Here is a 16642-nt window from a genome sequence, read left to right as displayed (position 1 = left end):
GGGGTTAGGCAGCTTCTGTGGCTTGAAGACTGTATTTTCTCACTTTTTAAATGCTTTTATAGTTGGATGAAGTTGTTATAATTGCTCATAAGACCAAAAGCAGGCAGACATAGTCCCTGCCAGCTCACCCGCAGTGTTTGCTACCTGTTAGGCCAGGTCCATCCCACGCCCAGACACAGCCTCGGGGGCCTCCTTGCTTGTCCTTCATTCTGAGGCCAAGTTGTCATTTCCCTGCTCTGTTCTGCAGGCAGCGATTGTGAGGATCATGAAGATGCGAAAGGTCCTGAAGCATCAGCAGCTGCTCGGGGAGGTGCTCACTCAGCTGTCCTCACGGTTCAAGCCACGGGTCCCGGTCATCAAGGTACAGGAATTGCATAGCAGAGGCAGTTGGTTTAGAAAAGATGGAACTAAGAGCAGGTCATTGAGTGTTTCCTAAAGAAGAACCTTGGTTAGTCATATGCAAATTTCTACAAAAGAAAATGGGCTTAATTTTTAAGCTTCCATTGGAATGCAGAGAGAGAAGTCAGACGTAAATGCTTGGCTAGCTGGTTGTACCACCAACATCAGCTCAAGTGCGGCAGTGACCAGCCCGCCAGAGCCCCATAGGCTCACCATACACACTGCTAACACCAGCACTGAGCTCTCTAGAATGGAGTTCCCGCTGTCCTGTGTCCCCATCATGTTAGGAGACTCGGTCTCTGGTGTAGCATTTATCAGTGTGTGTGCATCTCTGTTGCTATGTGGGGACTCCTCTGTGAGCACCATTCAGCTCATTTCTGGCTGGGTTGTTTAAAATAGAAAGGACAGCCAGTGCGGATAGCACAGTTGACAGGCAACTCCCGACAGCCAGGGGGCCCAGGATGGGTCCTGGGGTGCATTCAGAGCCGGTTTGTTCAGGGCATCCCATGACTTTGTTCCTTGCTGGTGTAAAGGGCGATTGTGGCCCAACTGGCTTCTGTAGCACCTAACCCAGTTCAGACATGGGCATGCGTGGCTTCCGGGCTGATGCTGAGGGGACTCCATTCAGGAAGGCAAGGGCTTGGCTACACTGGAGGGATATATGAGGTGACTGCTCCCTGCTGAGCTCTCAGAGGTGGGGGATCCATGGTGAGGGTGCCTGTCACTATTCTGCTAATAAATGTGTTTTTCTCCACTACCTCTTCCTTTTTCAAATAACACCCAGAAATGCATTGACATTCTGATCGAGAAAGAATATTTGGAGCGAGTTGATGGTGAAAAGGACACCTACAGTTACTTGGCTTAACCCTTGTAGAGGGTCTGACTGTGCCACCGCGGCCAATGTTCCTGGTGGGCAGGATGACGACCAGTTCCTAGCAGCCGCCTGCACCACTGGCCTCCCTTTTTAAACTGAGACCAAGACTCCCAGCAGCCGGTCTCAGATGTACATCAGAACTGCTCAGGATCGATACATTTCAAGTCTGTAAATATGGACACCGATGCCATTTAACCTAATTTAAGAACAGAGGGGAATGAACCGTCATGCTGAGGGCTGCATGCTACTGCATCTAGATCAATACATCGGCTACGTGCTAACAGCTGCCTCCGTCTCGGCAGCACTGAGTGTCGGCCACACTTTGAGAGGAGTCTGAATGGACCCGCGTGTAATCTGCTCTGAAAACCATTTGTATAGTGTGTTTCATTTTTTAATGTGTGAAATAAAGAAAATTAAAGGATTTCTGTACAAGTTGCATTTGGTTTTGTTTTCAGTTTTACTATTTCCTACATGTGAGAGATATAATGATTGTGAAAATTTACATCCCCAGTGATACAGGCTGCATTCTCTAGATCAGTGATGGCGAACCTGACTGAAAGGTCCCAGGTTCGATTCCGGTCAAGGGCATGTACCTGGGTCGCGGGCACATCCCCAGGAGGAGATGTGCAGAAGGCAGCTGATCGATGTTTCTCTCTCATCGATGTTTCTGACTCTCTATCCCTCTCCCTTCCTCTCTGTAAAAAACCAATAAAATATATTTAAAAAAAAAAAAGAAAAATCAACCAAAAAAATGATTTCACATGTCACCTCTGACACGCATGTCATAGGTTCGCCATCACTGCTCTAGAGCTTAGCATTTTAAGCCCTCAAGACTTCTTGTAACTTTTTTTCAAACATGGATGCTCATTTCTGTGACTTCTTCTGGTGACGTGAAGTGGCCTATGAGATTCAGTGACATGTTGAATCCATCTGCCACTTATAAGGATGAAGGGATTAATCTTTTGACCACCTGACCTGGGAAACAGGTGGGGAAACTGAGAAGAGGGAACTTGTCACAGTGAGTGGACGAGCTGGGAGTGAGTGATGTACGACCAGTGAACAAGTGTCAGACTTGGAGGTGCAATACCGCCCGGTGGCTCCTTCATTCTGGTTCAATCCAGTTGTTTAAATATAAGAAGCCATGGTTCTAGATGAACTCAGGCTGCCCCTGGGAAAATTCCCAAGATCCCAGCAAGAGGGTCATGAGTACTCTCTGTCCCTGACTGAGGAGCCCCTGACAGCAGGACCAGAGACCAGCTGGCAAGCTACAGCTCTTTATGGCATCTGCTGGTAAGTTGGCATGTTCTCAGCTGTGTCCCCCAGAGATCAGCTCCCAGCATTGGGAGCCCCGGTTCGAGCCTGCGCATCCTCTTAACTCCTTTGTTCTTTGTCCACAGTCAGTCCCACGGTTGACTTGTCCCACCATTCGCTTCCTAACCAGAGGACAGAAAAAAATGGAAGTGGTAGCAAGACCTCCTGGGAAGGTATGGCTCTGCTGCTTGGCTTTTGTAGGTTTGTTTTCTTCCTAAACCTCACAGGTTTCTTAAGGATGTGAGGACTTGAACATACTTACCAAAGTAGACCTATAATGGAGTTGGTTATAAACGTACAAGGCATAGCCAAAGGAATATGCAAAAGGTAGGTTCTTAAGAGTTTCTTAGAATAATCTGGTACATTCAGGTTAGTTTTAAAAGTTAAAGATCAAAAAAGTTACAGGTTATAAAAAGTAATAGTAATAAGACTAAGCATTTATATAATGGTTTCCACATTTATTTAGTATCTTTTTCAAGTGATTCCCAGTATAAACCAGGACCACCCAGGGGACTTGCCCCTCCTACCCCACATCATAAAGATGCAGGCCCCAAGACTGTCCACCTGGGAACCAAGCCCAAAGCTGCAGTTACTTTATTGGCCTCTGGGAGACACACCCAGGAGTCTCAGAACCCGTTTTAAACCCCATTGCTAGTGTGTGTCGAGTTCCTCTAGATCAGTGATGGCGAACCTATGACACGTGTGTCAGAGGTGACACACGAACTCATTTTTTTGGTTGTTTTTTCTTTGTTAAATGACATTTAAATATATAAATATCAATCATGTTGTGGTGACCCTAAACCATAAAATTATTTTCGTTGCTACTTCATAACTGCAATTTTGCTACTGTTATGAATCGTCATGTAAATGTCTGTTATGTTGGATGTATTTTCATTGTTACAAATTAAACATAGTTAAAGCATAGTGATTAATCACAAAAACAATATGTAATTATGTATGTGTTTTTCTGATGGTCTTAGGGGACCCTTGTGAAAGGGTTGTTCGACCTCCAAAGGGGTCGTGACCCACAGGTTAAGAACTGCTGCTCTAGGATCAGGAGTGCCCTGGGGTGAGTACCTTGGCTAAGAACAGGAAGCAAAGGAACAGGGATGAGCTAGGAGGTGGTTACCCCACATCCTCAAATTCCATACCTGTACCTGCGCACTCATGGTAGGTAAATTGGGAGGGGGGAGGGGGCGGGGAGGTTCGGGAAGAGACTTGAACTTTTTCACTTCATTCCCCAAACCATATCCTCACCTAACAAGGATGGTCAAGAGCCTCAAAACACAAACCCAGGTCACTAGAGTACAGGCTCAGTAACGGGGGGAACAGTTGATTCAGGAATGAAGCACCTAAATTTAAAGGGTTTTTATTGACAGCACTTTTGAGATGACCAAATCTCCTTGCTGAATGTTGGTATCTAATTTCTTGGAAAAACTTAAGATTTTACCACACACAGGTGAAAACTCAGATGTTTTGGACTGAATCCTGCTTCTGAAGATGACTTCTTTTCTTCCAGGAATCACAATAACTCCGCTGATGGTGGTTTACATGCCTAGAACGGAAACGAGATCTTTTCCGTTCTCCAGTGGCAGACCAAGTGGCAATTGTCAAGGTGAGATTTCTTTTAAACCACAGTTCATACTTGATGTGCTGACCCTCACTGGGGTTGTTTCTGACAAGGGGCTGAGGGAATAGCAAGCATGTATTTCAGCTAATCCAACAGGAGCCCAAAGCTCAGACAACTTTTCAAAAGAATACTTAGGTTCTCAAAAAGTTCACAATTTGGCCCTGACTGGTGTGGTTCAGTGGTTAGAGTATCAGCATGCACCAAAAGGTCACAGGTTCGATTCCCCATCAAGAGCCATATACCTGGGTTCCAGGTTTGATACCTGGTTGGGGCTCATGCGGGAGCCACCCAATCCATATATGTCTCTCACATCCATGCCCCCCCCCTTCTTCCTCCCTTCCACTCTCTAAAAAACCAATGGAAAAAAATCCTCCTGTGAGGAGTTTAAAAAAAAAAAAATTCACAAAGTCAGACCCTTTCTTGATGACCCATCTACATAATACAACTTAACTTTTACAGGGTGGGGGCAGCTGTTAAGATTTTTGGGTTACTGAATGGATGTAGGGGAGGCTGGAGGCCGAATGAACCAAACAGTATTGAAAAGTAATTAAGCAGCAGTTTCTGGGTAGACTATCCACATTGCGGATGGATCACAAGAATTCTTGTAGTTTCTATTCTACTGTCATTGAGAAACAGTGTAACGGAAAACTCATTCACTGGAGTTAAAAGTTACAAAAGAATTAAAAGTGATTAGTCTCTTAATAAAAGTAACTTTTATATCAATTTGATATTTTTATAAAATTATGCATGTATTTGCTGACAGTTTATCAGATATTCCAAGTGAAAGTGATGAAAGCTTTGACAGTGGCAGTGATATAGTTATTCCTTCAAAAAGGCGAAAAATAGTAATTTCAAGTGATTCCAAACCTGAAAATTTGAACAATTCCACATGATTTTGAGTGTAATTTGTGTCTTGGTTGCCAAGATGATTGGTCAAAAGAGGACTTTCAACCTAATTTAGAAAAACATGAAGGTAATTCTAGGGTTACAGTTATACCGTCTGATTCTAAGAACATCATTGAAATCCCCAACTTGGTTTTTGACGATCTGTTTGAACTATTTTGTCATCAATCGAACATATATTATAACCAAAATTTGGGAAAGCACAAAATTTTGAAAGCAACAAAGTGGTCTCCTATTACTCCAACAGATATGAAAAAAATTTTAGGACTGATAGTGCTAATGGGGCGTATTCAAAAGGATACTTGGAAAGAATATTGGTCTATAAATCCAGTTCTAGCCGTTCCAGTATTTCCTCAGACAGTAAGTCGAAATCGTTTTTGAACAAATCTGGACTTTTTGGCATTTCAATGATAATGCAAACATGACTAAACCTTCATCCAGGCTATTTAAAATTCAATCTGTACTCAACCACTTTATTAGTAAATCTCAAACAATATATAAACCTATGCAAGAATTATCGTTAGATGAAGGCATGATTCCCTGGAGGGGATTATCTTCTATTTTGAACTTAAAACCTAGCTAAAATTATTAAGTATGGTTTACTTGTGAGATCAAGACTGGGTATGTTTGCAATATGGGAATTTACACACAAGGAAAAAAATTGAATGACTATTCTGTCACTACTTCGGCTGTATCTGGAATGGGGGCATCACATATACCAAGATAACTATTACAATAGCATTTCAATTGCAGAAACTTTATTACTACATAAAACAAGAGCTTGTGGAACAATTCGAACAAATAGAGGCTTGCTAAAATATTTGAAAGATGAAGCATCTACACTTAAAAGAGGTGAAATAGCCTTCTGAAGAAAAGGTGACGTTTTATTGATTTGGAAGGATAAAAGAGAAGTTTGAATTATTTCAACTATCCATGATGCTTCCTCTTGTGAAACAGAAAAGACAAATTGGCATACTGGAGAGGAAATAAGCCAGTTTCCACTGTTCCATGTAATATTATATGCAAGGTGTTGATCTTGCCGACCAGTATCTTTCAACATGTAATATCCGTAGAAAAAACAATAAAATGGATGAAGAAAGTAGTGCTTTACCTGATTGTGACTATTCAATTCATTCAGGATTTATCAAGCACTCAATCCAGAAAGCCAAGTAAGATACAAAGACTTTCTTGTAATAACTAACTTCAAAATGCAATGGGTATTTAATTTTAAAGCATGCCTTTAACATTTATGTAAAACGTTTTTTGTACTTGTTCAATAGAAACTTACCTGGCCACTGGGTAAAGCTAGCAGTAAAACTATGATCCGCAATGGGTTGATAGCTAAATTACAAAATATTGATTGAAAAGAATTGTGAAGAAGTTTGTGGGTGAGGTGCTGCCTAGACTTGGGGTCAGGACTATAGCTGTGGGTCATCTTCGTAAGGTGTTTTTGTAAATCTTTATTGTTGGAAGTATTACAGACCCCCTCCCCTTTTTTTAATTTATCCATTTTTAGAGCAGGGAGAAGATAGAGAGAAACATCGATTTGTTGTTCCACTTAAGCATTCATTGGTTATTTCTCATTATGTTCCCCGACCAGGGATTAAACCCCACAACCCTGGCACCTTGGGACCACCCTCTCACCAACTGAACCTGACCCAGCCAGGGCTTCATGAGGATATTATGATCATTAGGTGAAGCTCAGGGTAGAGAACAATGTGTAATATTCTTAAACTGTTTGGAAACTATTTAAAACACCTGTATTCTGACACAATACTTGTTATACTCTTATTTCTGTATTCCTCTGGTAGGGAAACGAACACACATAGACTACAGGAGCGATGATTTTCAACTGGTGTGCCACAAGGGCAGTGACCTCTTTTCCCCTAGATTGTCAAATCAAATGACAATACAATAGGGGCAATGACCTCTTTTCCCTTAGATTGTCAAATCAAATGACAATACAATACCTGTCAGGTATGAATCAAAATTATAACCTATTTTGTCAGATCAGCAAAAAATATATATTTCTGTGTGCCACAGAATTTAAGTAATTCGTTTGTGTGCCATGAGGTGAAAAAGGTTGAGAATTGGTCTATAGTAAAGGGGGGAAGCATACTGTTATTTATCTCTGTGCCCCTCTCCCCCCAAACCCCTGTATAAAGTCTGAAGTTGACCAACTCTGCTATAGGTGATCATCACATGGGCTATAGTGAACAGGTGAGAACATCGGTCTTCGTGAAGGTTCTAAAAACTTGCTGCGTATGAAGAATTACTGCTTCTTTATCTTTATGCTGCATTTGGGTCTGTGGTATATTCAGTGAGCAGAACCTCTCTGGACTCAAGGCTCCACCACCCAGTTGTTTGCACCTGGGGATGCGTTTGGAGGTGTGAACAATGGGAAAGTGTTGGCTAGAATGAGAGCCCTGTTGATAGATACCACTGGGGTGAGCAATCTCAGGATGTCTCCTGAGCAGGCTCACGTGTGCTAGTGCATAAATGGGCTGCACTCATGCTGAGTGCCCAGGTTGGAGCGTGGGCACCCAGGGCAAGCCTGAGAGTTTTCCTAAGTGACTCCATCAGCAACAGCCAACTGAGCATGCGGCACTGTTTCCTGGGGATAGTTAAGCGTGGCAGAGCTAAGGGTAACCCATAGGTGACTAGCACGTAAAGCCAGATCTTTTCACTGCCAAAGCTAAGTGGCAAATTAACTTCATTTTAGGACTCTTGTTGCTATAGCTTGTGCATTGACTGATGCAACAGAAACCAGTCTTATCAGTATTTGTATAATTAGTAAGTTTTAAATTAATTTCTCGTTATAAATCAGTAGTTTTGTCTTAACTATAGAAAAGGCCAACTACACAGACTGACTGGAGCCGTTTTTAGAGTTATCCACAGTATTGGTCAGTGTATCTTGGGAGGGGCTAGAATGCTATCACTGTACCCGCAAGGTTTCCTTGAAAACTAGTTTGATTATAGCATCCTCTTTCGTGGGTAGGTAAGGAATCTTGTCACACTGCTGCATTTCTAAAGGATTGTCTAAAGGACCTTAGAACAACAGGTTCTTGGAACTCACCTAAGCCAACACTGTCGTTTTATAGGCAGAGAACGAGGCTTAGAGGTAGCTCTCCAGACCTCACCTGGCTGACTGGGATATGAGTCCCTATCTCAGGATGCAAGGAGTGTTAATTTATTTAGTTATTAATAGGCAATATTAGTACAACTAGGCAAAGTATATACAATATTATAGGTAGATAATAAAAGTCATGTTTCTATTACATTTATACAGGGGTGGGCAAAGGCAGATTCATACAGTTGTAGTACAAATACAAGAATAAACTCTTTTCTGCACTCGCAACTATAAACCTACTTTTGCCCACCCCTGTATTTAATGTTATAACTAAGCAAATAAATGCTACTAGACAAAACCAAAGGTGTTAAATGTGAGAATTTGTTTTCCCTTGGATGCAGTCCTTTTCTAAAATCAGCTGAAGCTCCCTGATAAATGCCAACAGTGGGAAGAAGTTCAAGTATTATTTATTCAAAGTTGAAAAATGTACCATACTGCATTATTGCAAAAACTTGCTGGTACAAAACGCTTTGCAGCTGGTGAGAAGGCATAAAAAGTTGACATCTAAACTCATTACTATTAAATTATTCTTACAGTACATTGCAAATTCAGAATTTCAAACTGCATTTTCTTTTTCTAAATTGCCCACAGTACTCGAGGTTCCTGAAGCTAAGGCAGCTGTTTTGGAGGAGGCGGGGAGGAGGTAGCAGACGTCAAGGGATCTCCATCTCACGTTCGATGCCCACGTACTTCAGGGCGTCGGCCTGGCTGTATCTGAAACGGCAGGAGACAGGCATGACCGGGGCCCACCGAGGTGAGAATGAACACAACCACCCACTTACTTCAGTGGGTGCAGAGAAAGGCACACACATCCAGTGACACCCAGCTGCGCCTCATTCACCGCGTCCTCCCACTCCAGCACAGTGTGTCCTCGGGCGCTGTCCCACCTGCTTTGGGTCGTACCTTCAAAGTGACAACACACGGGCCCTAGTTTATGACAACTCAGGACTCAGAGACGGAGCTTCTGACTGGGACGTATATTCAGCCATAGGATTGAACTAGACAGTCATCTGACTACATTCAGGAAAGTTTTAAATAGCTTGTCAGTTTATCCCACAGAGCCTAACAGTGTAAACGGCCAACCTGATACCAGACCTGTGAACACCATCTGAGGGTGAGCAGGTAGGTTATTGGCCAACAGTCCTCCAGCACTGGACAATTTAAGACAACCCGAGCATATCCTCAAGGACAGCAACGCTGACTGCGTCATGATCACACCCAGCTCCTACCAGCAAGGTAAAAAAAAAATGGGGCTTTCTACATTCTTTTCATTATATCTTTAAAATAACCAGTGCTTGTATAATGGAAACTATATCCTAACTTCCCACCAATACCCAAGGCAAAGAATGACCTAAGATTATACGCTCCAACAACGTAAGACCCAGCAAGAGCAGAGAGTCAGCCTCTGTCCTGAGTCCTGGAGAAAGCCCTCAGGTCACACCAGAAATGCACTGTTACTAACCTGTAATCAAAAAACAGCTCTTCACCAGTCTGGATGGCTCTCTTCGCAAAGATCCCTATCCTGTGATCGCCATTCACCATCATACCAGCAAGAGACATGCTGGTGTCAGCCAGGGAAGGGACAGTCACACAGGAACTCTCTCCATGCCGTGCATCACTATCACTGGGGGTCCTGGCATCAGAACAGGAATTCTGACTCCAGAAACACCTACCTTTTGCATAGCAGTTTGGATTGACTGAGTGATTTGCAAAACGAATTTTGTTACCCTTACGGGTTGCGTCCACCACAAAATCTAAAGAAAAAATAAGCACAATGAAGTGAACAATTTTAGTTTTAGATCAATAAACACAAAGTTCCTATGATTCTGGAAATACAATTGGTTAGTTCTTCAGGGATTGCCTTCAAAAGCAAGTAAATCATTCAGCCAACTTCGTCCAAATGACATGTGCAAGAAAATACCGTTCTAGGTAAAATGAATTGATAATTCAGGAGTTGTCTCTCAAATGTTATTACCTAACTATAAATATGTATTACTGAGCAAAACCCTGCAAAAAGAAAAGGAATCTAAATTCTTCTCAACCTCAAGGATAAGCATTTTTGTATCTAAAATTAATTTTCATTCTCTGTTTCAGCCAAGGGTTATTAGAATATCTTAGGTACTACACACCTGCTTCTCATCACAGCGCTCCCTCACCTCCCAAGAAAGCAGCACCGTTTAGCTGCTCAGTCCCTTGAGAACACCCAGGAAATGTTGGAGAGGCTTTGAAATTCAGTACCTTCCCAGGTCAGAGGCACTAACTGGAGGAAGTGTGCCCAGCTGACTCCAGACCCTGAGATGTCCCACAGCCAATGTCTTGTGTAGCTCAGAGTTCCCGAGACCACTTCCCTTGAACATGACCAGCTCCTCCCCACAAGTGATGCCAACAGCCCATTTTTAAGTTTCTGCCAGGGCATGAGAAACACCAGCTCCCAAGTGCCACCCAGAAACTGAGTGCTCTGACTCCTAAACATACCATTATTCAAGTTGAAGAGAAAGCTGCACATGTATTTATCATACACTTTGCCTCTTCTGTCGGCTTCATCTTGAGAAATTATCTTAAGAAGAAAGACAGTGTTGGATTAGGGACCAAACCACACACACAAGTTCATCAATAGAATTGGAGCCCTGGCCAGTTTGGATCAGCGGTTAGACCATTCGACAGAAGGGTTTCGGGTTCGACTCCCAGTCAAGGGCATGTACCTCAGTTGTAAATTCCCCAGCCCTGGTAGGTGCAAATGCGGAAGGCAACCAATGTGTCTGTCTCTCTTCCCTCCTTCCCACTCTAAAAAAGGATGGGAAGAATTATCCTTGGGTGAAGATTAAAAAAGAGAAAGAACCGGACCTTTCTGAGGAAACTCAATCAAGGGTCACTAACGCCAATTTCTTTGGTCTGCATGCGACAAAGAACAATGGATTTGAAGGACTTCAACTCAGAAATATTTCCACATCAAAGGAATTACTCTTGAAGAAATTAATGAATCTTTCTACTGAGTGAAAAACTCAAGGTGGGCTGATTCCAAACTCAAGCTAGCCCTATGACTTTTCCCTAACTCTATAACTGAAAAGGCGTAAGATTAATGACATTCCTTTCTAGGTCCTTATAATAATGAGGCTGTGGATTATGTAGGACAGACTCATCGCAAACCTCATGTACTTACCCTTTGTCTCCAGATAAAGGCTAAATGTGACTAGGACTGAAACAGTCCAGTTGCCAAAAAAGGCATTTTGTGTTCATTCATTTCTAATCAGACCCAGTGATGATCAACACAGAACAAAGTTGCTACATACCAAGCCCGGAGCTGGATAGCTCTGGCCTTACCTCTCCACAGTATTCCGAGATGAATTCATTTTTCTGTACAGGATCTTTGATGAAAATCCCCCAGCCAGCCACATCAGATGGTGCCAACAATAAATGCTAGAGAATAAAGCAACAGTCATTTAATCAGGAGAGCAAAGTGGACTGCTAATGAGATCACAGGGTGAATCCCTGTAAATCCTCTGGCCCCTTGTAGCCACCAAGTACCCTGAATTAAGAGCCTGTAATGAGAGGTAAACTAACCCACTTTTGCGAAAGGGGCTGACAAACTGCGGTGCTTTTGGTTACTTGTAAATAAAGTACAGAATATAAGATCTACCTCCCAGAAAATATCAACTAACCATCCATCCTTCAACAAGGTACCTACAACAGCTACCTTTGCACTTCCTGTCATTTCTTCAGCACTTGACTTAATGATTCACTTCAACAAAAAACAAAGCTCAGCTGTTCCTTCCACAGCAGCTCCTCACAACAGCATGGAGAACTGCCAGGAGGTGGTGTCACTCTCTCATCAGCTTAGCATTCTGTTCTTAGCAGATGCCAAATGATGAGCAGGGCCAATTCTAGTTAGAGTATGTCTGGGAACAAATCCCTCACTTTCCACCATGGTTCATTATGCTTTCATCCCCAATTTCCTTTAAAAAGGCCCCTAATTACCCAAGCTATTCCTATTCTAATCCAGCCTAGATTCACCGGCCAGGGAAATTTCCCAAAATCTCCCAAATCAGAAACTAAACTAGCTAAATAACATGTTAAGTACATGAAAGTTTCTACAGTTTTCAGATTTAAACCAAAGGAGTTTATGCTATTACAGTTAGGGGTGGGGAGTAGGAAATGAAATTTTTTTAGGGTTCATCATCAGGGTCTGCCATTGGAAACAGTAGAGAATCATTGTGACAGATGACCTCAATGGATGGGAACTACCCAGAGAAAAGCCATCTAAACACTTGAAAACATAAGAGCCAAAAAATAAGGCACTGCCAGAACAGGAACTCCTGGTAGGAGGGGGCAAGGCTACGAGCAGTGCAGTAGTGTGATCTAATTCATGTGACCCAAGGCAGAGGTCTATAGTGGGGCCTGGGATTCTTGCTCCTTTCAAGTCCTCAAACTCTGGGATTCCCAACTTAGAAATGGGTTCATAAGGGTACTCCCTCATGGAGTTATGAGGGCTAATGAGTTAATACACAGGGCACTTAGCCAAGTGCCTACTATATCTTAATAAATGCCAGCTATTATAATAAAAATGATTAATTGAATAAACGTACCACCTACTCCAAAGAAAAGACACTGACCTTCCCCAGTATACGTTGTTAGTTTCCTTTGCTTGGTCATTAAGGTCACGGTTGCTACAATTTAAAAAATCACCTGCATGCACTTCCCAGTTATGTAATTCCTGGCTGTGATGTTTTCAAGGTTATTAAAAGAACAGTCTGCAAAAACTACTGTGGGAAATTTTATCTCTTGTTCTGCACAAAAGGGAAATTGGCTACTATTTGAAAGAATGGGTCTCTACATTCCGACAGAACACCATTTATTTGCAGGAAGGAGAATAAATGGCTAATTCTATTTGCTAAACAACTAGAAAAACACCTTATTCCAAACCTGAAACCATTCACAGCTGGTTCCTCCTATGCTACAGAGGTGGGAGTGGCTACCCAAGGAGAAACTCAGGCTCTCCCCATCAGCTGTGTCATTCATTCAGTGATCACTTTTTGGCCCCAGCTAATGGAGTGAGACCACTGGCCTTGCCCTGCCATGTCCCTCATCCCTTTCCCCACCTTCTTGGAGCCCCGCTGGATGCTGCAGTTCTTGCAGGACACGTTCTTGCTGTCCCAGTGGTCAGCAGCTCCGCACGTCAGACACAGGTCAGGGTCGCACTCCCGGACGGCCAGGTAGCAGGGGCACTGCTTGGTGTTGCACTGTGCTTTGCAGCGGCAGCCAGGAAAGCGGTTCTGACCTGCAGAGACAGTCACCGTCGTGGACTCATGGAACCCTCACAGCAGCCTCCCTATCCTGCTGCACAGATGAAGAAAAACTTCCTGTGTATCCGAGCTTCATGTGCCGCTTCAGTAATAGTATCACCACCCTTATGACAAGTTCGTTTATTCTGAAAACTGAACCACCCCAACTCTGACAATACTGGTTCCCAGAAAGTATTTGGGTAGCTATTTCTAGATTCCCCTTACATTCTGTGCCGTCACTATGATTAAATTTAAACCACCAGAGACAAACAGCTCCTTTCATCCCATTAGCCTGAGCACTGGCTGGACACTGGCTCCGCAAGAGCTGCCATGTTATGTCAACTTCAGTTACTGTTTTTTTTGCAGGTTGTGGGCTGCACATAGCTGACCAAAGGCCCACTTAATTCTCATGCAATTGCATCAAAGCAACAAATACTTACACTCTGAACTACACTGACAAAACTTTTCACAAAAATTCTGTGCTATCACACAAGGGCACGAACTGTCACAAGGCTGCCGTGGATGGTCACAGGGTTGGTAGTTGTAAACGTGGTTAGAGGAGCCGTCTGCATCAAGACAACGGCATGCAAGTCAATCAGAGGTGGGAGATGATCATACACAAGGAACAAGAACACATTCTTCCCGTTACCTTGGAGCGTAGCAGGCTTTCCCTTTTTTTTTACCTGATACATATTCCTGTCTACAAAATGATAGCCGAAAGCACCCCCCGCCCCCATCGCAGATCCCCAGGGTGCGGCTCCTTTACCCACCTGTGACTCGCCTTCACTGCACAAGAGAACTGACTGGCAATATAATCAACAGACATCCTCCATTTAATTTAGTTTAATGTACAGAAGTCAATTATATAGAAGTATCATAAACTCTAACCCCGTTACTATTCTGAAACAATAAGCAGACATTTTTAAGTTGAATGAATAGATAGATGCCTACCTTTTTTCAGCTGTATCTTTCTGCAGTGTGCAGCCCACAATCTGCAAAAACACAAAGAAAACAGTCTTCTCCAGGAAGCTAGGAAGAATGGTCAGCACAAATCCCACAGAACCTCCTTGAACAGGTCTATCTGTGCCATGAACATAGGGGTGCCTTAAATCCAAGTGACTGAAAGATGCAGCTTGCATTGCATTTGTGGTGACTGGGGAAACTATGACCAAGAGCCCTGATGTGTGCACTTTGCAAGGTCACCTAGTCAGGACTGAGGGCGGCCACTCCTTCATGTGCAGGTTCCATTTCCCTACTGGTTCATTCTGATGTTGATAATACTGGCATGTCTTTAATCACTCAGTTGAGCTCCATGGTCAGAAATAATTCAACCAAAAAATACAGAATTACCTACTAAAGCCTGAATTCTATTGGAACACATCTAAGTTCTTTCAGTTCTAAATTAAAGAAATGGAACAGCATGTACACACGTTTCTAGATGCTCCCTTACCCAACACCCAACTGCAGAAAAACTGGGGAGAAGACATTAAAGCTGACAGTCCAGCCGCCATCTTCTGGCTCTGCACTTACAAACCAAGTCACCTCATCACTCACTGCCATAGGCCTTGGGGAAAGGTAACGTGGCTCCTCAAAATATAAACCAGTGCAGAAGTCATATACATCACACTCAAGCTCAGGGAAACATCTTAGAACAAATTAAATGTTCGCTTAGCCTTTACTGCAGAAGTTACTAGGTTTGTCTCAACCAAAAGCAGCAGAGTAAGCATAATTTTTATGACTCTTAACACACCAAATCTACTGACACTGCTGTATTCTTACAGAAGAACATCGGCAACTGCTCGTGGAAACAAAACTCCACAAGTCTACTTTTGAGGCAGCTCAAGTTCCGTTCCTTAATGGGCCAAGTAGAGGCTGGCCAACACCCTTGGACACACCTGGCCTGCAGCATCCTGGTGACATCTCAGAATGGCTGCAAGTGGACTTACCGGTGTTTTCTCTTCTTCTTCCTTGGAGGAGTATCGACATCCTCAGCGGGAACTGGAGCTATGATGCTGGACTCTTTGACCCGAAACTCATACACCTGGACAAGAGGCACAGTCACAGCTCTGAGGATCATAGTGGTAAGCAAACTTACACATTCTTATACTAATTAATATCAGAAACATGTCTCTTCTGTGACATTGCTCAAGTGCTGGGGACAATAAAGAGCAAAGCAAGATGTTGTCTCAACCCTCATGCAGGGACAGCAGCTGTGATTACATTATGATCAGTAATCCCTCATGTGATCAATAAGGCTTAATCTGAATTCTCACTGTCTTTTTAAATCCATTGTCACCTAACCTGAAATATCTAGTCAGAAGAATAATTTTCTCTCAGTTCCCTTTCAGTGGGAAAACAAAAAAAATGTACTTTCCAGGAGATGAACATCAGGTTAATAATTGAGACTATTCTTACACTTGGACAAGGATTACATATTTTCCCCCCTCTCTGAAAGTCTTTATTAATCAATATACTTACCTGTCTACATGTTTTGGTCCCAATTAACCTGGCAATGGCGCAGAAGTTGTCGTAATAGGTACCGATGAGGACCCGGAACATGGAGGCCTCGGCCCCGCTCCACTCCACGTTCTCAGGGGGCTCACTGTTCGGCTTCATCTTTATTGGCGTTTGACACCGAGAATTTGCTTCTACAAACCAAAGTTAAGCAATGTTCAGGAAATGACAACTGCAGAACAGAGCATTACGAAGTAAAACAGGGTGTGCTTAAGAAAAAAGCAGGAAGTGAATCATGTTTGAGGACAAACTGAGGTAGAAAGTATCACTAAACTTTTTCCCACAGAACCAGGAGCCTAGGCTGCTTTCATGACAAAGGCAGACGGGGCTGTTCTGTTATTTGTGGTTAAGTCACAGGGTAGGACACCTGAAGCCCAGTCAGGAAAGTAACCAAAACGACCGACAGAACATCAAGGATATTAAGCAGAGCGACATGAGCCCCACCCTGGAGGAAATGGCACACTGGAAATAGATGAACTTCGAACCTCAGTGACCAAACAGTAAACATTGTAGGCAGGCCAGGGGCAGAAGACAGCAACAAGAACTCGGCTATGCGTCCTTCCTTGAGAATGCCCTGGTCTTAGATTTCTCACTTTATTGAA

At 43.1% G+C, this 16642-nt stretch overlaps 2 protein-coding genes across 16 annotated transcripts in view; one reads left to right on the top strand and one right to left on the bottom strand.

The window, feature by feature from the left end:
- Positions 1-1709, top strand: part of CUL1 (cullin 1) — a 64833-nt gene extending 63124 nt beyond the window's left edge. For both annotated transcript variants that reach the window (XM_006777169.2, XM_006777170.2), the window contains exons 20-21: positions 248-361; positions 1184-1709. In XM_006777169.2, the coding sequence (XP_006777232.1) occupies positions 248-361; positions 1184-1264 (195 nt within the window). In that variant the 3' untranslated portion in view covers positions 1265-1709. The remainder of the gene's footprint in view (positions 1-247; positions 362-1183) is intronic.
- Positions 1710-8637: 6928 nt separating this feature from the next.
- The window catches only part of EZH2 (enhancer of zeste 2 polycomb repressive complex 2 subunit), a 39624-nt gene continuing 31619 nt past the window's right edge, over positions 8638-16642 (bottom strand). For 7 of the 14 annotated variants that reach the window (XM_006777159.2, XM_006777162.2, XM_006777157.2 and 4 more), the window contains 10 exons: positions 16005-16174; positions 15473-15567; positions 14478-14518; positions 13967-14092; positions 13344-13522; positions 11569-11664; positions 10723-10804; positions 9921-10001; positions 9710-9794; positions 8638-9150 (listed from right to left, as the gene is read on the bottom strand). In XM_006777159.2, coding sequence (XP_006777222.1) covers positions 9081-9150; positions 9710-9794; positions 9921-10001; positions 10723-10804; positions 11569-11664; positions 13344-13522; positions 13967-14092; positions 14478-14518; positions 15473-15567; positions 16005-16174 — 1025 coding nt within the window. In that variant the 3' untranslated portion in view covers positions 8638-9080. The remainder of the gene's footprint in view (positions 9151-9709; positions 9795-9920; positions 10002-10722; positions 10805-11568; positions 11665-13343; positions 13523-13966; positions 14093-14477; positions 14519-15472; positions 15568-16004; positions 16175-16642) is intronic. The other 7 variants (XM_006777166.2, XM_006777167.2, XM_006777160.2 and 4 more) reach the window with 4 other exon arrangements.

Source organism: Myotis davidii, unplaced genomic scaffold (assembly GCF_000327345.1).
Source record: "Myotis davidii unplaced genomic scaffold, ASM32734v1 scaffold49, whole genome shotgun sequence".
NCBI classification, from domain to species: domain Eukaryota; kingdom Metazoa; phylum Chordata; class Mammalia; order Chiroptera; family Vespertilionidae; genus Myotis; species Myotis davidii.
Note: the sequence above shows the minus strand (reverse complement) of the source record. Positions and strands in the feature narration are given on the sequence as shown.